Raw genomic sequence first — 24,877 nt, 5'->3', positions numbered from 1 at the left:
AACCCGCGGCCCCCAACACCAAATGTGGTGGGTGCCATAGGTGGGCAGAAGGGCACCCACATTTAACAGTGCTGGACTCCAAGGATGGTGTCCCTGGGGCAGAAATGGGCCCATTAAACAAAGAAGCCGGACCCTGGGGTCCCAGGGGTCGAAATGGGCCCATGTAGGGGGTGCCATGTGCCTTCTCCCCCTAACCGATAATACAGGGTTCCGGGGATGGGATCCCCAAGGACTAAGAAGCTCAGGAAAGTGGGCCCGCTGCACCCATTCCCTTCAATTGAAAAACAAACACCCTGGGGAATGAAGTCCCCAAGGCCAGGCACTATGGCCAACATCCCACTGAGCACAGCCAAAGGTCATGCGCAGCATGCAGTTGGTTGTATGCCAGGCCCTGCAGCCAACCGCCAACCGCACGTGGCCCAAGGGCATGTGTGGTTGGGGTTTGCATTGACATATGGTAATTAACTTACTTTAGGTTAAAAGAACACTAGAAATTCACTGAAAAAATTAAGGTTACAGTAACGTTATAGTTAGGTGTGATAAAAAGATCTGTTTTTAAAAATAAAAAAAACTTTAGAATTCAGTTAAAAAACCAAAGGCTAAAGTAACAATATAGGGAGGTGAATATTTTGATGATATCCTTAATGCTTTGAACTTTTAAAAAAACAGAAATTCACCAGTTATAGCTAGCTGCGCTAACTCTAACTTGCTCTCCCACTATCCACTGCTTATGATCTCACATATTATGTCACTCATGATATGCTCTATGACATAATTCATGGCACCACTGATGACATCATCCGACAAGTGTGTTAGTTTGATTTATAGTTTACATAGTGGCCCATAGCTACCATAGTACTTCTTCATCAAATGTTGTAGAGCCTGGGTCCAGCTAATGGGTGTGTTTACAAAATATATGTGCTCCTAATACATCATAACTGCGTACATGTATTGAACACAATATAAATGTTTGCAGGTGACAGTAGCATGTTCCACATAAGTTTTAAGGCTCTGTAAAATGTTTTCAACAGTCCAAAGACTCTAAATACAACATACTCAGGCCCTCATTACAACCCTGGCGGTCGGTGATAAAGTGGCGGTAATACTGCCAACAGGCTGGCAGTAAATACCGCCAAATTATGACCATGGCGGAAAGAGCTCAGACAGACAGCCACTTTACCACACCGATCGCCAGCCGGAAACAACAGCCACCACGGCAGTAGCCGCCTACAGCCAGGTGGAAGTCAATGTTCCACCCACCATATTAAGACCCTGGAAACCGCCACCTTTTCCGGGCGATACCAATTACATCAAAAGCCTGGGAAACACTGCACAGAAGGGAAATGACCCACCTGTGGAGACTCAGGGAAGAACCACACCGCCATGGAGCCTGAACTGCATATATTCCCAATGCTGTTCTACGCCCTGCTCCACCACGAACACTGATGGTGAAGACGACCACGGTGAGTACAGCCGCCTAGCACACAGAGGAGGGAGGGAGGAAAAATAGAGTGACACACACATGCACAACACACACCCCACACACACACACACCATACACAGAAGCAGATGCAGTAATAAAACATATACACCCCGAACCCCTCTGGAACAATGCAAGGACAACACAAATAGATAAAAGTGAGTGTAATAAGATAAATGAAGTAGTAATATGTGCATCCAATCTAAAAGTATACACATATTTACAAATGCCTAGTCCTCAATGTTCGTAGGTCACAGGGCCACATCACAAAGTCCAAGGCCCCACTTGACTCCTGCAAAAACACGGAGAGAATACTGCAGGGGCATCAGTTGGAAAATAGGCAGGCACCTCAGGGGAATGGGGGGCACCTCATCCGGCAGATAGAAAAACACCACTGGTCCTGTAGGGGGCAACATGTCCTCTGCTTGGTCATGTGGGAGTGCAAGGCCACAGTCTCTCAAGTGGGTGACTTGCCCACTGGCTCTGGAGGGGGAAACATGCCCTGTGCTTGGTCTTGGGGAGTGCAAGGCCTCTTCAGTGGATGGCCACTCCACTGCCTCTGGAGCGGGTACCGTGCCCTGTGATCTTCATCCTGGTGAGGATGGAGTGAGTGGATGGTTTCTCCACTAGTTCTGGAGGGGGCATCGTGCCCTGTGATCTTCATCCTGAGGATGATGGGGTGAGTGGATGGCATCTCCACTGGTTCTGGAGGGGGCATCGTGCACTGTAATCTACATCCTGGGGAGGATGGGGTGAGTTGATGGATTCTCCACTGGTTCTGGAGGGGGCATCGTGCCCTGTGATCTTCATCCTGGGAAGGATGGAGTGAGTGGATGGCTTCTCCACTGGTTCTGGAGAGGGCATCATGTCCTGTGATGCAGGTCTTGGGGAGTGTAAGGTCACAGTCTCTCAGCTGGGTGTCAATTCCACAGGATTTGCAGGGGCAGCCCGCACAATAGCCCATGGAAGCAGGACTACACAATGTCCGCCTGCGGTGACGGCTGCTCAGTGGTTGTGATGGTGATGTTGCCACTGCTGGTGGGGGGAAGGTCCTGCCCATCCCCTGCAGCCTCGGACAGCTGCCCACTGCTGTTGGTGGTTGTGGGGGGAAGCTCCTGCCCATCCCCTGCGGCCTTGGACGGCTGTCCACTGCTGGTGGTGGTGCTGCTGCTTCTGGTGGTGGTGGTTGTGGGGGGAAGCTCCTGCCCATCCCCTGCAGCCTCGGACTGCTGCACCACCAGGGTTGGTGGTGGGAGCTCCGACTGAGTCCCAGCACCAGGCCCCCTTGTCCTTTCTGTCAGCGGGTGCAGGCCCCTTGCCCTTCCTGGCAGCAGCTGGTGATGGCTCCTTGCTCCTCTGGCAGCAGCTGGTGATGGCTCCTTGCTCCTCTTGGCAGCAGCTGGGGGTGGCACCTTTACCTTCACAGTAGCAGCTGTGGGTGGCACCTTTACCTTCACGGTAGCAGCTGGGGGTGGGACCTTGACCTTCCTGGCAGTACTTGGGGCAGGCACTCTTTCCGTGTGGCTGTCTGGTGCCCGGGATCCCTTCCCACCACAAGTTGCTGGGGACACTACTGGGCCAGTGGACTGGGTGGCTGAGGTGCTTGCCTAGGTTTTACACACCCTGCCCAGACGTGAAAGACGGGGGTGGAGGGGTAGGGAAGAGGTCAGTGGTGGAGAGGAAAAGCTGCTTAGGGACATAGGGGCGGGAAGAGGGAAATGGTCTAGGAATTGAGGAAGAGGAAGTGGTTGTAGAAGGTGTCTGTCTGCTGTGTTTGGGTGCAGGTGCATGGGCTGGATGCTGTTATGAGGTGGATGGCTGTTGGGTGTATGAGTGCTTGCATTTGTGTACTTTCAGAGGAGGGGGCACAGGCACAGTGGGAGAGGTCACAGGGGACGTGTGCATGGCTGTTGGGGTGGTGAATGCCAGTGAAGTGTGTGTTCTGATCGGTGTGCTGGTGATAGAGGTAGTGGATGAGGATGTAGTGCGTGCAGGTGTGAGTGTCGATGCAACTGGGAGGGAGCTGGAGGAGGAGGAGGGGGCCACAGTGGAGGCAGTGGATGTTGGTATGTCTGATTCTGGTTGGTGTTTGTGTGAGTGCCTGTGGGATGATGTGTGATGTCTGTGTTTGCCTGTGCCACTCTTGTGTGTTGTCTTGTGTGCATGCTCGTCTGCCTGTGTGTTTGGGATAGGTTGAGGCGGAGGAGAATGGGATTGGGTAGAGGAGGTTGGAGGGGGGAGTGTGGAAACAGGGACAATGGCTGCCATCAGAGAGGCGACCAGAGCCTGGATTAATCTCTGTTGGGCCACCAGGCCAGTGTGAATGCTCTCCAGAAATGCATTGGACTTTTGCATTTGGGCTGCCAGCCCCTGGATGGCATTCACAATGGTTGACTGCCCAACCAAGACGAATCACAGGAGGTCAATAGCCTCCTCACTCAGGGCAGCAGGGCTAACTGGGGCAGAGCCTGAGGTGCCTGGGGCGAAGGAGATGCCCACCCTCCTGGGTGAGCGGGCGTGGGCAACTCGCTGAGGGGCTGCTGGGAGGGCGTTGCTGGTACGGGGAGTGGCGGCTGTACCTGTAGCTGCGGTGGGCACAGAGGTGTCCGCCACCACCAGGGAGCTTCCATCAGAGGAGGTATCCGTGTCCGAACTGTCCCCTCCAGTCTCTGCTGTGGTGCTCCCCTCACCCTCCGTCCCACTGGTGCCCTCAGCATCGGTGGACTCTGCCTCCTGGGACCTATGGGATGCAGCTCCCTCCGTTGCTGGTGCCTCTGCTTCTCTGCCAGATGATGCTAATGCACATAAGGACAGGATGACAAAACAGAACAAGGGGGGGAGAAGAGACAAAGGATACACTTGATCAATGGCTGCACCAACACCACCGTTGGCATACACAGCACCCTCACACACAGGGAACAGCCCTACGCACTATGCAATGCACTACCATTAACAATGCTAGTCACCTGGGCATGGGGAGGGACACATACCGCCCACCGCAGCATACCTGGGACCCACACACCCCTGCCCAGTAGTGGATGCCTGCTAGCTAGGTTGGAGAAATATCACATCAGAACCCTGCCCAACATGGGACCTACACTGCAATGTCAGCCCTGGCCTAGGGGCACCCACAGGCACAGTTCCCCCACCCGGATACCACCCCACCAGGCATAAGAAGTAATGATGGGTAGTGTACTCACCTCCTTGTTGCTGCTGTGATGCCCCCAAATGCCAATCCAGCTCCGGCTAGGCCACCGCCAGTATGCGGGCCATCAGTGGGGTCAGGTTTGGTCGGGCACTCCTTCCTCCTTGGGAGGCCATCCCCAGCTGGGCGTCCGCCGTCTTCCATGCCCAGCATCTCAGGTCCTCCCATCGTTTCTGACAGTGGGTGCTCTGCCTGCCGTAGACCCCCAGGGTCCACACGTCCTTGGCGATGGCATGCCATATACCTTTCTTTTGATGTGCACTGACCTGCAGAGGAAATATACACAGGGAAAGTTATTATTTAGGCCATCCTGCCTGTTACACTCATGGCCCACCATAGCCCTCCCATCCCCTTACGCATAGACATGGCCCAGCATACATGCTGTACGCTGCCCAGGGCTCATCCACCAACCCCCTACACAAAGCCTTCACACACACCCCTCCATGCATTCCTGCCCCAGGCATTGTGCTCACAGTGTACTCACCTGTTGGTCTGAAGGCCCATACAGCAGTCCGTACTCGGATATGACCCCATCCACTAGTCTCTCCAACTCTGCTGAGGTGAAGGCTCCAACTCTGCTGAGGTGAAGGCAGGTACCCTTTCCCCAGTCACACGGGCCATGGTAGGTTCCAGATACAGGTCACAGCAGCACATGCAGTGTAGGTCCTCTCCTGTTGAACGTCAGGTAGCAAGTGAGTGAACAGATGGAAAATGGAGGTGACGCTCGTGGCGGTGCATACCGCCACCACCGGTGTACATTACCATTGGCCACTTTATCCCATAGGGCTCAATAATAACCAATGAGGAGTTCCACTGCTGGTGGTGGTGCTGCTGCTGGTGGTGGTTGTGGGGGGAAGCTCCTGCCCATCCCCTGCAGCCTCGGACGGCTGCACCACCATGGTTGGGGGTGGGGTCTCTGACTGAGTCCCAGCACCAGGCCCCCTTGTCCTTTCTGTCAGCGGGTGCAGGCCCCTTGCCCTTCCTGGCAGCAGCTGGTGATGGCTCCTTGCTCCTCTTGGCAGCAGCTGGTTATGGCTCCTTGCTCCTCTTGGCAGCAGCTGGGGATGGCTCCTTGCTCCTCTGTCTCCTTGCTCCTCTTGGCAGCAGCTGGGGGTGGCACCTTTACCTTCACAGTATCAGCTGTGGGTGGCACCTTTACCTTCACAGTAGCAGCTGGGGGTGGCACCTTGAACTTCCTGGCAGCACTTGGGGCAGGCACTCTTTCCGTGTGGCTGCCTGGTGCCCGTGATCCCTTCCCACCACAAGTTGCTGGGGACATTACTGGGCCAGTTGACTGGGTGGCTGGGGTGCTTGCCTAGGTTTTACACACCCTGCCCAGATGTGAAAGACGGGGATGGAGGGGTAGGGAAGAGGACAATGGTGAGGAGTAAAAGCTGCTTAGGGACATAGGGGCGGGAAGAGGGAAAAGGTCTGGGAGTGGAGGAAGAGGAAGTGGTTGCAGGAGGTGTCTATCTGCTGTGTTTGGGTGCAGGTGCATGGGCTGGATGCTGTTGTGAGGTGGATGGCTTTTGGGTGTCTGAGTGCTTGCATTTGTGTACTTTCAGAGGAGGGGGCACAGACACAGTGGGAGAGGTCACAGGGGACGTGTGCATGGCTGTTGGGGTGGTGACACCCAGTGAAGTGTGTGTTCTGATTGGTGTGCTGGTGATGGAGGTAGAGGATGAGGACATAGTGCGTGCAGGTGTGAGTATCAATGCAACTGGGAGGTAGGTGGAGGAGGAGGAGGGGGCCACAGTGGAGGCAGTGGGTGTTGGTATGTCTGATTCTGGATGGTGTTTGTGTGAGTGCCTGTGGGATGATGTGTGGTGCCTGTGTTTGTCTGTGCCACTCTTGTGTGTTGTCTTGTGTGCATGCTCGTCTGCCTGTGTGTTTGGGATAGGTTGGGGCTGAGGGGAATGGGATTCGGTAGAGGAGGTTGGACGGGGGAGTGTGGAAACAGGGACAATGACTGCCATCAGAGAGGTGACCAGAGCCTGGATTGATCTCTGTTGGGCCGCCAAGCCAGTGGGAATGCCCTCCAGAAATGCATTGGACTGTTGCATTTGGGCTGCCAGCCCCTGGATGGCATTCACAATGGTTGACTGCCCAACAGAGATGGATCACAGGAGGTCAATAGCCTCCTCACTCAGGGCAGCAGGGCTAACTGGGGCAGGGCGTGAGGTGCCTGGGGCGAAGGAGATGCCCACCCTCCTGGGTGAGCGGGCACGGGTAACTCGCTGAGGGGCTGCTGGGAGGGCGGTGCTGGTACGGGGTGGCGGCTATACCTGTAGCTGGGGTGGGCACAGAGGTGGCCGTCACCACCAGGGAGCTTCCATTGGAGGAGGTATCCTTGTCCGAACTGTCCCCTCCAGTCTCTGCAGTGGTGCTCCCCTCGCCCTCCGTCCCACTGGTGCCCTCAGCGTCGGTGGACTCTGCCTCCTGGGTCCTATGGGATGCAGCTCCCTCCGTCGCTGGCGCCTCTGCTTCTCCACCAGATGATGCTAATGCACATAAGGACAGGATGACAAAACAAAACGGGGGGGGAGAGACAAAGGATACACAGCTCCGGATAGGCCACTGCCAGTATGCGAGCCATCAGGGGGGTCAGGTTTGGTCTGGCACCCCTTCCTCATTGGGAGGCCATCCCCAGCTGGGCCTCCACCGTCTTGCGTGCCCAGCGTCTCAGGTCCTCCCACCGTTTCCGACAGTGGGTGCTCTGCCTGCTGTAGACCCCCAGGGTCCACACGTCCTTGGCAATGGAATGCCATATACCCTTCTTTTGATGTGTGCTGACCTGCAGAGGAAATGTACACAGGGAAAGGTATTATTTAGACCATTCTGCCTATTACACTCATGGCCCACCATAGCCCTCCCATCCCCTTACGCATAGACATGGCCCAGGATACATGCTGCACGCTGCCCAGGGCCCATCCACCAACCCCCCCTACATGAGGCCTTCACACACACCCCTCCATGCATTCATGCCCCAGGCATCATGCTCACAGTGTACTCACCTGTTGTTCTGGAGGCCCATACAGCAGTCCGTACTCGGGTAGTACCCCATCCACTAGTCTCTCCAACTCCGCTGAGGTGAAGGCAGTGGAGCTTTCCCCAGTCACATGGGCCATGGTAGTTTCCAGACACACGCCACAGCAGCACATGCAGTGTAGGTCCTCTCCTGTTGAACGTCAGGTAGCAAGTGAGTGAACAGATAAAAAAATGGCGGTGACGTCCGTGGCGGTGCATACCGTCACCACCGGGGTACATTACCATTGGCCACTGTATTCCATAGGGCTTAATAATAACCAATGAGGAGTTGCACGGCAGTACCCGACCGCCTCCGGCAACAGCGCACATCAGCGGAATTACCTCACTTTCACCTGTCCCTCCATACAGGACAGGCAGACGCCATTTCGGTGGGGGGATAGACCATGGATCATAACTGCGTCACAGATCACAATTGTACATTCAAGACATATGCCACTAATACATTAGAAATTCACATCATGCATTGAACTGTAGTGGCTACTATGTACAGATTATGACCGGCTCATCACTCTTTTGCCCAATAGATTGCAACCACTGCGGATGTATAGGAGATGGAGACATCCCCTGTGTACAGACCCCAGGTGGACTTGGTAACAATGGAGGACAGGCACATTATCCTCACATACAGACTTGACATGGCCACAATCACAGAGCTGTGTGCCTAATTTGAGCCTGACCTGATATCTGGTATCTGTCACCCCACTGGGATCCCCCCTCTTGTGCAAGTGATATCAGTGCTCCATTTCTTGGCAACTAGTTCTTTCCAAGTGACAGTGGGCTTGGCAGCAGGAATGTCACAGCCAATGTTCTCAATAGTGCTGACCAGAGTGTTGTCTGCCCTGATTAAACACGTGTGCAGCTACATTGTTTTCTCCCTAGTGGAGGATTTGGCCACAGTGAAGGCTGACTTCTATGCAATGGGACATATCCCCAACATAATTGGGGTGATTGACAGAACACATATTGCATTTGTCCCCCCACCCTGGCAAAATTAACAGGTCTTCAGAAATCAAAAACATTTTCACTCGATGAATGTGCAGATGGTGTGTTTGGCGGACCAGTACATCTCCCATGTCAGTGCTAAGTATCCAGGCTCGGTGCATGATGCTTTTATCCTGAAGAATAGCAGCATCCCAAATGTGATGGCCCAACTACAGAGGCACAGGGTATGGCTAATAGGTGAGCCCTGGTTCCCACCCAGTGTATGTTGGTGAATGGGTATGGTGTGGGTCGTATGGCATAGTGTGTGGCTAACAGTTGTCCCTCGATATTTGCAGGTGACTCTGGTTACCCCAACCTCTCATGGCTACTGACCCCTGTGAGGAATCCCAGGACAAGGGCATAGGAACATTACAATGAGGCACATGGGCTAACAAGAAGGATAATAGAACATACCTTTGGTCTCCTGAAGGCCAGGTTTCGGTGCCTCCATCTAACACGTGGATCCCTGTGCTACTAACCCAAGAAGGTCTGCCAGATAATCATGGCATGCTGCATGTTGCACAACTTTGCCTTGAGACGCCATGTGCCTTTTCTGCAGGAGAAGGAGGCTGGAGATGGCTGTGGTGCAGCTGTGGACCCTGTGGACAGGGAAGATGAGGAGGCAGAGGATGAGGATGAGGACAACAGAACTGCAGTGATTAGACAATACTTCCAATGACACACAGGTAAGACAGTGTAAATTCACATTTTATTGACAGCTTTGTGTTTGACATTGTCACTGGCTGGCTGTGAATTCCCACGTCTCTGCCCGCTCACTGTACCCTTTGTCAATTCTTTTTGCAGATATTGGTGCCCCACTATTGCTCCTGGTGTGTTCACTGCAGCCAACTACAGGTCTTTCCTTTGTATACATTACTGTACAGTTGAATTGCAATGTTTAAACCTTGTTAAATGAATACATACTTAAGTCATTTGACATACTCCATACCTGTATTTTTTCAAAGTGTGTTTATTGCAGTGCTCTGAAGAAAAGTGGGAAGTGCAATGGGCTGGGTTGATGATGGAGGAATGTCCAGGGTAGAGTCCAGTCTATTGGTAGCACAGGTGCATTGTCCAAGGGGGCATAGGAAGAGGACCAATGGCAGTTCAAGGTGGACAGTGTGACAGAGTGGGACACAAGGGTGACAATCAGGAGGGTCTTATATTCTGGCGGGGTCTTGGCAATAGTCTCTGGCTTCTGCCTGGATTGCAGGGAACATTTGTGGGGTGGTTCGCCTTCTGCAGGGGGAGGGGTGCTGGTGGCCTGTGGGTCCTGTGGCGGGGCCTCCTGTCCACTAACGGCAGCGCAGGTGGAGGGCTGTTGACTAGTCTGGCTGGTGGCAGGGGCCTGCTGGTGTGACACTGCCTCCCTCATAATGTTGGCCATGTCTGCCAGCACCCCTGCAATGGAGACCAGAGTGATGTAAATGGACTTGAAGTCCTCCCTGATCCCTAGGTACTATCCTTCCTGCAGCTGCCTGTTCTCCTGCATGTTGTCCAGGATCTGGCCCAGCGTATCCTGGGAATGTTGGTATGGTCCCAGGATTGCAGTGAGTGCCTCCTGGAGAGTCGGTTCCCTGGGCCTGTCCTCCCCCTGGCGCACAGCAGTCCTCCTAACTTTCCTGTTGTCCTGTGCCTCTGTCCCCTGAACTGTGTGACCACTGACCCCAGGTCCATGATTGTCTTGCGTTTGTGGTGTGCCCTTGGGTCCCTGTAGTGGTGGACACACTGCTGATTGACATGTCCTGGGGACCGAGGTATGGGCACACTGGTTAGGTGCTGTGGTGGTGTTTCCTGAGGGGGGAGGCTCTGTGGTGATGTGAGACTCTGCCTGTGTAACCGACTGCCCGGAGGTCCCTGATAGACCAGGTTGGTCATTCAGATCCAGGCGAGGAGAGTCACTGTCATCACTGTGGGCCTCTTCTGTGGGGGGACTGGATGTTGCTGGCACCTCTTCTCTTGTGACATTGGCTGGGATACCTGTGGGGATATTTATGCAGTGTTATTATTTCTGTGTGTGACATATTGTGCATGGGTGGGTTGCCCTCTATGGTTGTTATGGCCCTGGCAGCTTTTCAATGTGTGAGTTGTTATGGGGTGGGCTAGGTGATTCTTGAGTGTGCATGCCTTAGTGATAGGTGTCAATGCAGATCTGTGAGTGGTGTCCATGCATTGGTGGTGCATGCTGGGCTTGGCATTGGGATGAGTGGGTTGTGATGGTGGGGTGTGTGGGAGTGATGGGAGTGAGGGTGGGGTTGGGGTATGTGATGGCATGCAGGTAGGGGGGTGATAGTAAAAGAGAGTTGACTTACCAGAGTCCAGTCCTCCTGCTACTCCTGCCAGGCCCTCAGGATGCATGATTGCCAAGACTTGCTACTCCCATGTTGTTAGTTGTGGGGAAGGAGGTGGGGGTCCACCACCAGTCCTCTGTACTGTGAGCTGGTGTCTTGCTGCAATGGAACGTACCTTCCCCCGTAGGTTGCTCCACCTCTTCCTGATGTCATCCCTTGTTCTGGGGTGCTGTCCCTGTCCACGATCCTCCGCCATAGCTCCATCTTTTTAGCAATGGATATCTGCTGCACCTGTGATCCAAATAGCTGTGGCTCTACCCGGATTATTTCCTCCACCAAGACCCTTAGCTCCTCCTCAGATAATCTGGGGTGTCGTTGTGATGCCATGGGTGGATTGTGAGTGGTCTGGGTGAAGGTGTGTAGGGTGATGTGTTAGGGTGTGTGATGTAAGTGGCATGGGTGGTGTATAGGTGATGGTGGTATGTGGTTCTGGTTGTGTGAGTACTCTTGCTGTCTCTCTCTGTTGGCAATGGTTTGTATTGGTAAAGGGTTGTGGGTAATGTGGGTGTGTGTTTTATAGTGGTGTGGGTGTGGTGTGTGTATGGGTGTCAGGTGTGTGTAGTTTGAACTGTCCAATGTGGTGTTTTGTATCTGTGTGTGTATTTTGAGCGTGGCGGTATGTACCGCCAATGGTTTACTGCCATTGAATGTCCGCCATGGTGATTTGTGGGTCATAATGTTGCGGGCGATGTTCTTTTGGTGTAACGTTGTGGGTTTTGGTACTGCCAGTTTATCACTGACCTTTGGTGTGGCGGACTTGTGTCTGTGGCTGAATAGTGACAGTTTGGTATGTGTGTCATAATATGGTGAACGGATATCCACCGCCACCGGTATGTTGGCGGCAGTCAGCATGGTGGTAAATGGGATTTACCGCCAATGTCATAATAAGGGCCTAAGTGTTGTAAGCAGCCTTGAGTTATTAGACAGAATTGTCTCATCATGACAACTCTTATGTAACATAGAAAACTGTGCGCACCAGGTATTAAGCTATGTACATGTGTTTGTTTTGCATTCTGAAGCTGGTGTATGTGTAAGATTTTCATTACAGTTTGAAGGTAGTATAATCTTTAGCGCAGTCACACTTTGCTTATTTTAAGTTAATAATATCTGTCTTGCCAAGTGTTGCATAGAGTGTGCACTGTTCTGAGTAGATACTTTTCCTTACTCTGTAGTGTATTTCTCATTAGAGTTTTACTGTCTGCAAACAGTGTGGGACCGAGTAAAGTCTCTCCATAGAGTTAATACTGTTTCCAGCAACCCCTTTTCTAGTCATATCAACTTCTACTGTCATTGCATGTTCGGTGACTGTCAGGGGTTTGATTCAGACAAAAGATGTCCTTTGTAGGGCATTCCTTTTGGAACCTGCATTCAGTATTTTTAAGAACTTGGCTTTCTCTGAACAGCTGTATACAGCATGGACACCATATGCAATAAGGGTTTCCCATATATCAGTGGTTAATTGTTAATGTGAACTATGCTACCAGTGAAGTGTATGGTATAGGGTCAGTGTGGTAGATAACCTATGCCTTCTACATCTAAGGGAATTGTTTCTGTGATGGCATTAATTTTGCCTCATATGCCCCTGAGCTAATTTGTACTTTGATGTGTCATTAGTGATGTCATAAATGCACTGCTCAAGACCTCACATTTATACATCACTCATGGTATCGTAAATGTCATCACTGATGACATCTCAAATGGGATGCTGAGGAACAGTCACAAGTATATTTTGGTCTGAGGTGAGGGATATTTTCTGGTGCATACAAGATGTGATATTGGGTAGAACTGAAAAAATGCGCTTGTGTTTTCTTATCCATATTATGTGTTGAGAACACCTTGTAAAGCCACAGCCAAGAGGATGAACCTTCTTCACATTATCATATTCCTCAACTGAGTGGCACTGCAGATTTGTGTAATTGTATCTGCTATGAAACTAATTAAAAAAGTGGATTTATAGTTTTGGCTGCAAGTCTTGATTCAAAATCAGACTTTGCAGGAAGTAGGGGGGCCAGGCCGCGAAAGCAGATGTTGTGCACACAGTTTCAAGACGGAAGCGCATGCATAGAGCCAGGGGTGTAATGTTGGCCCCGGCAGAGCTGGGGGGCCCCAACCCTTCATGGTGGGACCGCAACTCTTCAGGAGGGCTGCTTTCAGCCAAAGGCCAATGAATACTTGTAAGATATGGGATACACTGGGAGCCCATCATCATTTTGTGTTACGCCACTGCATAGAGGTTCAGGTACACGCCCACTTTTCTTGATCCTTGCGGGCAGAATGTGAAAAATATTTCCTTAACCAGGCCCTTTATGAAAATTTTTAAATCCCAAAATACACACTAGAGGTACAAGACAATCTTATCAGCTTGCATTACAATTTTATGGCAAGGCTGGAGGCTCCTATTATGCTTCTCCACTCTTGTTTTATAATAATAGCAGCAGTCAAGAAAATAACTACAAGTCCCATGAGGCTTAAAAATAATTAGCCAATGGGAGAAAAACATTAGTTCTAACAACGACCTTGTTGAATGAATTTATCATTGTAGGCTTTGTTTTTTATAGTTTATTGTGCATGATTAAATTTAAAAGGTTGCTCCTTCTTTATTACAAGGTTAGTTATTATTCTTTCCGCATAGTGAGCATGCGCTCCCCCCCTCAACTCTTCACTTGAGCCGCTTGTTCAGGGCATTGGGCGACAGCGGCCTAAAGCCTTTTCCTCAGGCAGTTGCGTTATTACAGAGTGTGTTACTGCTCAGCGTTCCTCACAGGTTCACCAGCATTTAGCAAATTGTTTCCCCTACTCTATTTCTCATCTATTCCCACTGTCAGGTTTGGTGCATATTCTCTACTCTTGCTACAATTAAGCTCCAGTTTTTGCTCTGTGCTGCCTCTCAGCGTCGGAGCCACTGACAACACCCTCGGGGGCACAGCCTTCTTCTTTCTCCACCCACTTGCCGCCAGGACAGCCCATTTCTGAGGAAAGGCCCATCCCCGGTTACTTGCTACTATTTTAACATTTCAGTTACCATTTTATCCATCCTTTTCCCTATATCTAGCTTCACTACCATGGATCCCAACATTATGTCTATATTTCCTGGGGAGGCTAATACTGGAGAGGAATTTCACAATTTGGATGGTTTTATTGAATCCTCTATTGATTAGGCTGTATCTAATTCTATTTATTAAAAAAAATGTAAATACTGTTATTAATATTATGATGCCAAAAAAGTTGGCCCATTCCGAGGGGGGGAATGCAGAAAGCACAAAGCTATGTCAGCTGCAGTGTCTTTTATTACAAAATGCTTCTCATCTCCCATGGCAAAAGGGATGCCTAGTAAAAAATCAAAATCTGCGCTTTTCGTCAGTGAGAATACCTCACAAAGGGTAGAGGATGTCGTTCCTTCAAGACCTCCTGCTAATTCTCACTGCTATTCAGGATACAGATGAAGATTTCCATTTGTACGATGATTCTGACTGTTGGCTGGACCCCAAACAAAAGAAAAAGAAAGTGCTGTTAATCCCAGTGATCCTTTTGAATTCACAGACAATTTTTGATTTGGAGGGCCTGTGTTTGACCCTAAGACAATTCATCACCTTAACTCTACAAAGCTGTTTCCTTCTTGTCATGTCGGAGAATATATGTCCAGCCACCTATGCCTACCTCTTGACAAACAAACAAGATCTAAATTAAAGTCTGAGTGCCCAGACCATCATTTACTTCTAATATTACTGCAACCCCATCTATTGATCCCAACATGTTAATCTTTTTCTGTGAATTCGGTAAAGAACTAAGAAAAGGTGTAGATATAAAGCTTGATCCACCTGTCAAGATAAAATGTTGGACATTATAGGCCCATTGTCATGTATACTGGATTTGGGAGAAACAGCCAGAATACAAGGTTTGTCAGTCAATGCTGAAGAACTGTCTATGTGGGCTCAAAGAGTCTTTTATTTACTGGGGAACGCTAATGCTCCTATTGCACACAAAAGATCAAGGGTCTTCTTTTGAAATTAGATCCTAAATTAGCAAATTTAGCATTTATGGATCCCTGATTGAAAGCTCAGAGCCTATTATTTGGTGATTCCTTTATTGAGGATCTCAGTAAATACGTTTCCACATTTGCTTATTTAGATAAAGCGCAACAATCTTTAAAAAAGGTGTTCAGCCAATGAGTTTTTACCTAGGCCGGCAGAGGTAGGAACCACTTTGCTGGCCGTTCCTACAGAAACCAAGGTTCCAGAGGTTCCTCCTACAACATCCAAGAATGCCAACCTCAGTTCTACCCTCAAAGAAGCAGAGGATTCTGAGGTTGTGGATCCAGGTCTCACAAAAGTGAAAAACCCACATGTAAGTCTTCCTTCAGGCCATCATATCATAGGGAGTTGTTTAAGATTTTTTCCTCAGCAAACGGCAACCAATAACAATGTATCCTTGGGTCCTGAACACAGTTCAGGGTTCTTCAATAGAGCTTTACAAGAATCCCTTTTCAAACTCATCCCCCTACCCCTCTAGAGTTTTCAAACAACATGTTCCCTCCCTAATCAAGAAGAAATGTCATTTCTTCACAAACAGGCAATACAAGAAACCCTCCTTCATCCTTATAGTTTTCTCAGCTGTTTATTTTTAGTTCAAAAGAAGAACAAGAAAATCAGACTGGTCATAAATCTATGGGATTTCAACAAATTTCTTGTTTATCGCCATTTCAAGATGGAAACCATTCCTCATCTCTGCGATTCTTTATTACAGAAAGAATGGGTGGTCCAGTTAGATTTGCGAAATGGGTATCATTATTTTTATTCATCCAGGTTTCAGGATATACCTACAATTCCAGTGGCAAGGGAAACCACCCTTCCTTTTTGTCTATCTATCTTTACAAAGGTCATGAAACCAGAACTGCTCATCTCTGATCTCAAGGTTTTTGATTAATAATTTATTTAGACAACATTCTTCTTATGGGCCAAAACTTTCAGTCCTTGTAATCCCATCTGCAAACCACTTGTTCCCTTTTACAAGATCTTGGTTTTCTAATCAAGGAGAAATCTATCCTTATTCCTTCCAAACAAATGGAGTTTCTGGGCTTTTTGGTCAATTTGTATAGTGTGTCTCTCCACTTTCCTCTAGCAAAATTGAACTCCATCATATCAGAAGTCACCCATACTCCATAGCACTCAGAAATCCAGCAAGGATTGTGGGACTTTTGTCCTCGTCAATTCAGGCTATCTTACATGGTCTTCTTCGTTATTGAGCCCTCCAAAGGCTAAAAATAAGACATCTTCGCAAAGGCCTATCTTATTCCAACGTTATCCCTTTAGATTACAAATCTCGCCTGGAACTTTAATGATTGATAGACCATTTGGATGCATGGAACAGAAGAACACTTTTCACTTCGGCCCCAGATCTTGTCTTAGAATCTGATGCAAGCTTGGCAGGCAGGGGAGCCCGGTATGGTCAGATCTCGGCGGGGGGTACATGGTCTTTGAAAGAGTCAAAATGGCATATCAATGGTTTAGAGATGCTTGCAGGCTCCATTGCAATCCAAGGTCTTGGAAAAACAAACTAAAATGTTCTATTCTCCTGTTCATGGACAACTTCACAGCAGTTTGTTACATCAATCATCAAACCTCTAGCAGAACTGGTGAAAAGTTTCTGGAAGTTTTGTCCTACTCACAAACTATCTGTCTGAGCGGAATATCTTCCAGGTTCTCTCAATTCAGTCGGAGATTGGCATTTCCATCGCCTACGCGACTCCATCGACTGGACACTTCTTGCTCTATCTTCAAGAAACTTTGGTTCAAATGGGGAACTTTCCAAATAGATCTTTTTCCTTCAGACTCAATGCTCAACTTCCACAGTTTTACAGGTGGAGACCAGATCAGTTGGCCCTTGCACCAGAACGTTTTCTCCAAGACTGGACCCAAGGGGTCAATTATGCTTTCCCCCCTTTAATCATGATCAACAGGGTGCTAGCCCAAGTCATTTTATGATGATCTGCAGGGTGCTAGCCTAAATCAGAAGTCACAATGAAATGTTGACAATAGTGTAGGCAGCTGGCCTGGTGTGTGGTGGACACCTATGGTGTTGGCACCTTATACTAGGTCCAAGCAACCCCTATTAGTGAATGAAGACAGTGTCTAGGAAGCCAGGGCTGTCTAGAGGTAGCTGTGGGTGAGCAGTCAAGACTTATCTAGAAGGTGTGTAAAGCACTTGCAATACCACACTAGTCACAAAGCAACTTATCACACCTGAAAGGAACCACACAGTGTTGCAAAAATAAAGGTACTTTATTATGTTAACACTAAACTAGATGACTTATAGGAGGTCCTCCGACTGGAGGTAAGTACACACTAAATATATATACAGTAATAGTTAGGAATTAGCATAAGAAAGAACAAGCAGTGGTAAGAATAGCAGAAAATAGCTAGCTCCCTGATGGGAGGGCCTGACCATATGGAATGCAAATTTAGGTCCCCCACCGAAGGATGTGGAGTAGTTAGTCGGGAACTGGAAGAACTCGGAACCTGAAGAGGTGAGTACTTAGATGACCCCCAAAGACCAGGACAGCAGCGGTAAGTTACCTGGTTTTCCCATAGGCTAACATGGGGACTTAGAAAAGGAATTTTGCAATAACAGGACCAGACCAGAGGAACCGTAACGTGGATTCTGGAAGAAGAGGACCTGCAAAAGAAGGGTACAGAGTCCAGTCCGCAATGAAGTGTCCAGACGGGGCAGGAGCCTCTGCCCACCCTTCTGTGGTTGAAGATCTGTGTCGACCAAGGAGAATGAAGACCAGCTGTGGAGTCTGGGAGCTGCAGAGGGGTCCCCAGAGTCAGGCAGATGATGTCCCATGGCAGTCGTAGGGTCGCAGAGGGGTCAGCAGTCACGGGGACTACTAAGAAGCCTTGGCAAATGCAAACCAGGGCAGAAGAAGAGTTGCAAGGCTGAAGAGAACCAGCATCGTCCTGGGGACTCAACCTTTGGTGAGAAGTCTGGGCTGACTCTCAGCAGTTGGAAGGGCCAGCAGAAGCAGTCACAGTCCCCATGGACAACCCACTGGCAGTAGTCACAGTAAGTTGCAGTGAGGCCCAATCAGCATACCTGGAGAGGAGTGCTACACCACTGGAGCAGCAGAGGAGAGACTGTTCTTGCAGGGATGAAGTGCCAGAGGGGTACCCTCACACACAGGGACCTGCACCCTGCCCTTTGGGCTGAAAGGACCTGCCATAGGGGTGACTTACAGTGAGCTGGTGCAGTGACCAGCAGTGAAAGGGAGCATGCACCTTTTCACGCAGGCTGCAATGGCAGTCCTTCAGACACAGTTTGCATGGGCTCCCATTGGTAGCATAATGCATGCTGCAGCCCATGGGGGTCCCCTGGTGTACCAATACCCTGGGTACCTATGTACCATACACTTGGGACTTAAAGGGGTACACCAGTATGCCAATTGTGGGGTGTAAAGCGGTACCAGGATAACCGACTTTGGAGGAGACAGCACAATCCCAGGGGTCCTGGTTAGCAGGATCCCAGTGAAAACAGTCTAAACACACTGACAGACATGCAAAAAGTGGGGGTAACCATGCCCCTAGAGTTACTTTCCTATCAAATAGTAGTTCCCTTTTGGTAATCTCAGGTATTGTATTCTCCTCTCCTGGAACTCAACAGACTTCCCTGTTCTACTGCCTTCCTTCCCCAATCTCCTCCTAGATCCAGAAGGCCGCAGACACAAATTGATGCTAGACAACAATCTTTTGCTTTCTGCTTGAAAGGTAAGAGGTCACCTCAATTTCATTTTAACATTTTGTCAGAAGATGTACAGTATATCAGCAAATCATGGGGCCCACGCACCACCAAAGCTTGAAAAACAGTCTGGATTGTTTGGTCAAGATGGTGTATGGGAAAATCTATGACTCCCTTTTCAACGGATATCATCTTAATTTTTAACTTTTTAGCTTCTTTAGCTTGTGAGGGCAAATCCTATCGCAAAGAGAATTTGTATCAATCAGCAAATTCAGCAAATCTCCCCCATGTCAACGGTAAACCAGTTGGAGAACACCCATTTGTTCATCGTCTGTTAAAGGCAGTAACATTTTCGAATCCTCCTCTGCCTAAATATAGTCAACTGTGCGATTTTAATTTGGTTCCGCAAATTTTTATTTCTTTCTGCCAAGCTAACAATGCTGTTAGGTTTGATTTCAATGAAACATATTTTTGATGTAAAGGGTAAATATTTCTTCATGTTCTTTCACTCCTACAGGTGTTGCTTTAAATACTTCTAGACACACTAAAACAAAACTTACTACAGTGTTTTATCCTTATTTTCCAAATTAACCTCAGTTGTGTGTTGGTAATTGCTTGAAAGTATATGAACAAAAGACCAACCAACCATCTCAGAACGTCCTCATACACTCAGCATATTATTTTCCTTCCTTCCATATATACTTCTATTTTTAGAGTTCACTCTTCTAGTGGAGCCATGGCATTAAAAGTCTTTTGGGCAGGTTCCAGTCCTGAGGACTTTCTGATTGGTCCAACAATTCCATCCTTCGTACTTTTTTATTGCAAACCTATGCATAATGCTTCTTCTGTAGTTGTTGATATGCTTTAAACAAACATAACCGGATCCTCCGGTCTTGCCATAAAATGTAGATTTTCCTAGAAGACATGAAGGAAAATCTTAATTTTATTAAAGACACCATGGCGACTATTATCCCTCCGCAACATTTTTTTAATAGCTTTGTTTCCCGCCCTTCCAGTGTCTACTCCTGTGTCATCATCTTCAGCATAGGATATCTTGACATACTTTCAACTCCTCTGGCTTCCCATCCTTCGGCAACAGAATCAACATCTCTTCCTATGATGTATTCAGAGAGGGTGACTTCTACGTTCTCAATTTTAGACTTTTTTCAAGAACCGTTTTCTATTATTTTGGCTATTTCCATTGTTTTACTTATTGTGCCTATGCTTCATTCCTCTGTTTGACTTTTCAATTAAGAAAAGATGATTGTTCGCAGTCAAGATAGGCATATATCTACATTCTACTGTACTGATTGATCATTGTTAAAAATAATGTTTTTTCTCCAATTGGCTTAATGTTTTAAAGCTCTTGGGACTTGTAGTTCGTTATTTTCTTGACTGCTGCTATTAATACAAAGCAATATTTGAGAAGCGTAATACTCGCCCCCTGTCTTTAAAGAAATTAAGACTTTCCATCACGGGCACTAGGAAAATCTACAGTAGGTATCACGTTTGCACATTTTCAATTAAAATAAGCATCTTGCGTGATATCAAACTATTCAGAAACATATTTTGAAAAATAGGAAATATGCCACTTCCACATGACAAGAAAATACAAAATCAAACATTTTCTCACAAAACAGTTAATGATCAAATAAAGCCAGCCACGTCAGGAATAATCTCTTACAAGTTTCTGAAGGGCTCTTCCTGCACATCTCTCGGTAGCCTTGTTACGACACTGGCTTCGAGATAGCGCCCTGAAGATAACCTGAGGAGCTGGCTTAGTATTTCAACACATTCTGCCGTGTTTAGGGCTGGCAGGCAGGTGTCCAGAGTAAAATGAAAAAGGGTTCTCAGTCCTCCAGGGCTCTGCAGAATTCTCTCTCTCAGTAGTTCAAAATCCATGACGACATCCGGTATACCCTGAGGACATGAAGAAACCAGGATTACAGAAATTTATTTAGTGAAATCACTGGGCTTAATTTGAGCTGGTGGTTGCAGGTGGTGCCCACCAGCACTCATGTTTAGGGACCAGAAATTATTTTTCCATAACAGACTTAGGCCCAGAGTAAGAGAGAGAGAAACAGAAACAGGGGAAAGGAGAATGAAGAGAAATAAAGCAAATGAGTGACAAAGAAATGAGGGATGGAAAAGATTCGGCACATGTGAGCTAATGAGGCATTGGGGAAGTCTTGTGGTGGAATCCTTATTACGAGAAAGAAGAATAAATTAAATTGTCACTTTGCGCTTTCCCTTTTGGGGTCGGGAAAGATGGACTGGATGTCTGAGAGTTTGTCTTCTGTTTAACCCACAAAACTCAGTGCGTTCTCTTTCCACCTTCCCACTAATGCTGGACTCACTAAAATTTGATGATTTTTGCCCTACACCGTCTCCCACAGCAGGTTAGATGATTTTCTGCAGTTACACAAATGGATTAACTTAGGATGCTGAAAAAGCCTTTGACCGAGTTTGTTGGGATGTCATGTTTGGGGCATTAAAATGCACGGTTTCAGTCCTCATATTCTTAAACTTATTAGACTTTTATACTCCTCACTTTCTATGTCTATCTTGTTTAATGGTAAACAATACCAATACTTCCCCCTGTATAGAGGTACTACACAGGGTTGTCCGTTATCATCTCTTTTATTTAAATTAGCACTTGAGCCTTTTTTAGAGAAAATATGTAGATCATCTAACTTTTATGGCTTTAAGCATAAAGATTTGGAGATTAAATTCACATCATATGCAGATGATATTTTGCTTTTTATCTCTAATCCCCAAGAAACTATCCCTGAATTCTTTCACTTATTGCAAGAGTACTCCAGTGTCTCAGGGTATAGGCTTAATGTAGACAAATCAAAAGTTTTGCCATTAAATGCTTATTGTTTAACCAGCATGTTTAAAGATGCTGGCTTTACTTGGAACTCTAAGCATATCAAATGCATGGGCATCCTATACTCTAACCCTATAAGAGACACTATACGAATAAATCTCAGAGTCAAAGATTTCTATATTGTCCGATAGATGGTACCCTCTTTATTTAACTTGGTGGGGGAGAATTTTTTTTATTTCTCTATGCTCCCAGTGAAACTTCCCTCAGTTTAAAAAAAAAAACTATAAATACATTATTTATGACATTTTTATGGAATAAACGTAAATCACATATATCATTCACCAAATTACAGGAATCTAGAGAAAATGGAGGCATCAACTCTCCGTGCCTTAAACAATACCACTCTGCTTTTGTCTTGAAACAGATATGGATGTCTCTTTCTTCCACCTTTCAGGACCAAACCACCATTTGGAGTCAACTGGAACACCTGCAAACCACACCATTTACTTTCAGAGATGCAATTCGGCTTTCAAAACCCCCTAAATCCCTCCTCTCTGCAATATTCACTCACTCTATCTCTATTGCCCTGCCATTACTTATTGTCTCTCATTTTTCACAGGAGAATCTCAAACAAACTCCTATACGGTATAATAAAGATATAAAATTAAATAATAGAATTCTCGCTTGGAAAAAATGGATACATAAGGTATTATAAACTTAGATCATTTAATTTCAGATAATGGTCTACTTGAATTTCAAGATATTCAACAAAAATTTCACATGTCCTCTCATCATGCTGTGCAATACCAATATCTCCAAAATATCCTCTATAAAATGTTATCTCACTCTTCAAATTTACCCCCTCCTACACGGACCCTCTCCCAACCTCATACCTTTTCCTCACAAGTCCAAGCGTCCTTTATATACAAAACCCTTATAAATCCCTATACTGTGAGACCAAAGTCTAAAATAGAATTAGCATGACAGCAAGACTTCAATCAACAATTTCCTCTATATACATGGAAAAAAATATGGTCAAAACTGCACACACCATCCCGCTCAGCATCTACAACCCAAACATTATTTTATTTTTATAACAGATTGTACTATACTCCTATAGATCTTTATAAATGTAAACTTACCCCAGACAACAAATGTTGGTCGTGTTCTCAAGAAAATAGTCACTATATGCACATGTTTATTGAATGCCTTTTAGTTCAAACTTTTTGGTAACAGGTTTGGGATAAAGTTAATCGGATTTTGTCTACCAATGTACCTTTCAGTATCTTACATATTTTTGGGGGTATTACTTCTTCTTTATGGCAATCCCAGACTATGCTTGGTAAATTTGTTGATCTACTTATTGCTAGTGCACTACAAATTATAACTTCTAATTGGAAAGATACTACAAAAATATCTGTTGTCGCTTGGTGGAATTTGATTTGTTATAATCACAGAATGGATCGCGCAAATGCTAATGGTACTCAACTGCTAATGAAAAGAAACAAGCTATGGCTTCCTCTCATTTCTTTTCTCTTGCAACAAAATACCTTTCATACCACTGCCAATACTATTTTTGAACCTCCTTGACTATCTTTTTAGAATCAATGGTTGCTCTATTATAAATATGTGATTTTCAATTTGCATTGTTTAATTTTCTTTTCTTTTCTCCCTTCTCTTTATTTCTTTACAAAAACATAACAACAATGTCAGTATTTTATAGTACAATATTATATTCCTGTTGAGTATTTAAAATGTTTCTATAGGTACAATTATCTTTATATTTCCCTAGTTTAATACACTTTTTTGATTTTGTTTAGAAATATGTAATACAATTTTATATATTTCTGATTGTACTAATATGTGCTAACTTATTCAATAAAGCATTATTAAACAAAAGTTTTGCAGTTGCCACTGCTGGCGCGGGCGACGCTCCTCCGCCCTAATGGAGGAGCCGCTTCTGTGATTTACACCAGATTTGCAGGGGAGTATAGAACATGAAATCTTGTGTTCTGCTTTGGGAATTATTACACCTGCTTTGGAATGCTGCGTTCGCAAGAGCAAACAATTGTTTCTGTAATCTGGCCTTGCCTGCTCCTTGTACACTCACTTCCCTGCTTAACCCCACATTTCTTTGTACAACACCCTTGCACAGTCATTTGAATGATTCCACTTATCCTTATTCACTCCCGTTTAGCCCCACTTTTCCTTGCACACTCCAGTGTAATCCAATTGCCCTTGTGCAATTGCTTTGCACACTTCCCTATATAATCTTACATTTCCTTGCACCCTCTCCTGCATACTTCCACTCCCTTGCATAATGCCACTGCGCCTTGCAAATTTTCCTGCTCAACACACTTTTCCTTACACAACCCACTAGTGTATTCCCACTTTTTATCATTTAAGTGTAAGAAAATACCTGCATAGTTCACACTGAAGCCTGTGTATGTTACTCATACATACATGCCCATCTGTAATGGGAGTAAGTAGTATTTGGTGCAAGTTTTCATTTTGTGGAAAAAAAAAACTGTTTCCTGTGTCAGAACGCGTAGATTAAATGCAGCATTAAATCTGTCCTGGATTCAGAAATGCCAGTTTAAAAAAAAACATAAATCAGAAGTAGATCAATGAATTTTTAGGGATGCTTAAACAAACCTAGGTGCATTCCTGGAAATCTGGGTCAGTAGTAGATTTCCAGGAGCACTCACCCTTCCCATAATTGATTTAAGGATTTTCCACTAAGGGGAAAATCCTCATTTGTAAATCACACAGGAGTGTACATTTGCCCATGGAACTTTTTTCCATAGGAAGTGTACTTTTCACTAAGAAGAAACCCTTGTCCTACACAGTGGCATAACAAAACTGGAGCGGGACCCCCTGCAAAGAACATGGCGGGGGCTCCCCTCTGGACTCAAACCAGGTGCTGTGCTGAGTGAGCCCAGGCTGATCGGATATTGTGGGGGGCACCGCGGGGGTCTTTGTTACGTCACTGGTCCCATAGCCCCATTAATTATAGAGGTGTTCTCTTCACTTTCCCATGCTCCCAAGGCACATACTCTTGACCTTTTACAGGAGCAGTGTTATGTGCTTTTTTATGTTAGGAACGTACCGGGAAAATGTTAGTGAATATCTGCTGATTTGAACTGAATTTTGCAGGGTGACGCTCTCATATTCATTACTATCTTATTTAACATTCTAATATAGTACTAGTGCACTTGAATGTGTTAATGCACTATACATAAAGCTCAATA

The 24,877-nt window shown here is 46.8% G+C and overlaps 1 protein-coding gene across 1 annotated transcript in view; it reads right to left on the bottom strand.

Moving 5' to 3' along the window:
• The window catches only part of OTOA (otoancorin), a 291,404-nt gene that overhangs the window by 252,176 nt on the left and 14,351 nt on the right, over positions 1 to 24,877 (bottom strand). The window contains 1 exon segment of the mRNA XM_069212309.1: positions 20,481 to 20,716. Coding sequence (XP_069068410.1) covers positions 20,481 to 20,716 — 236 coding nt within the window.

Source organism: Pleurodeles waltl, chromosome 10 (assembly GCF_031143425.1).
Source record: "Pleurodeles waltl isolate 20211129_DDA chromosome 10, aPleWal1.hap1.20221129, whole genome shotgun sequence".
Lineage (NCBI taxonomy): Eukaryota > Metazoa > Chordata > Amphibia > Caudata > Salamandridae > Pleurodeles > Pleurodeles waltl.
Note: the sequence above shows the minus strand (reverse complement) of the source record. Positions and strands in the feature narration are given on the sequence as shown.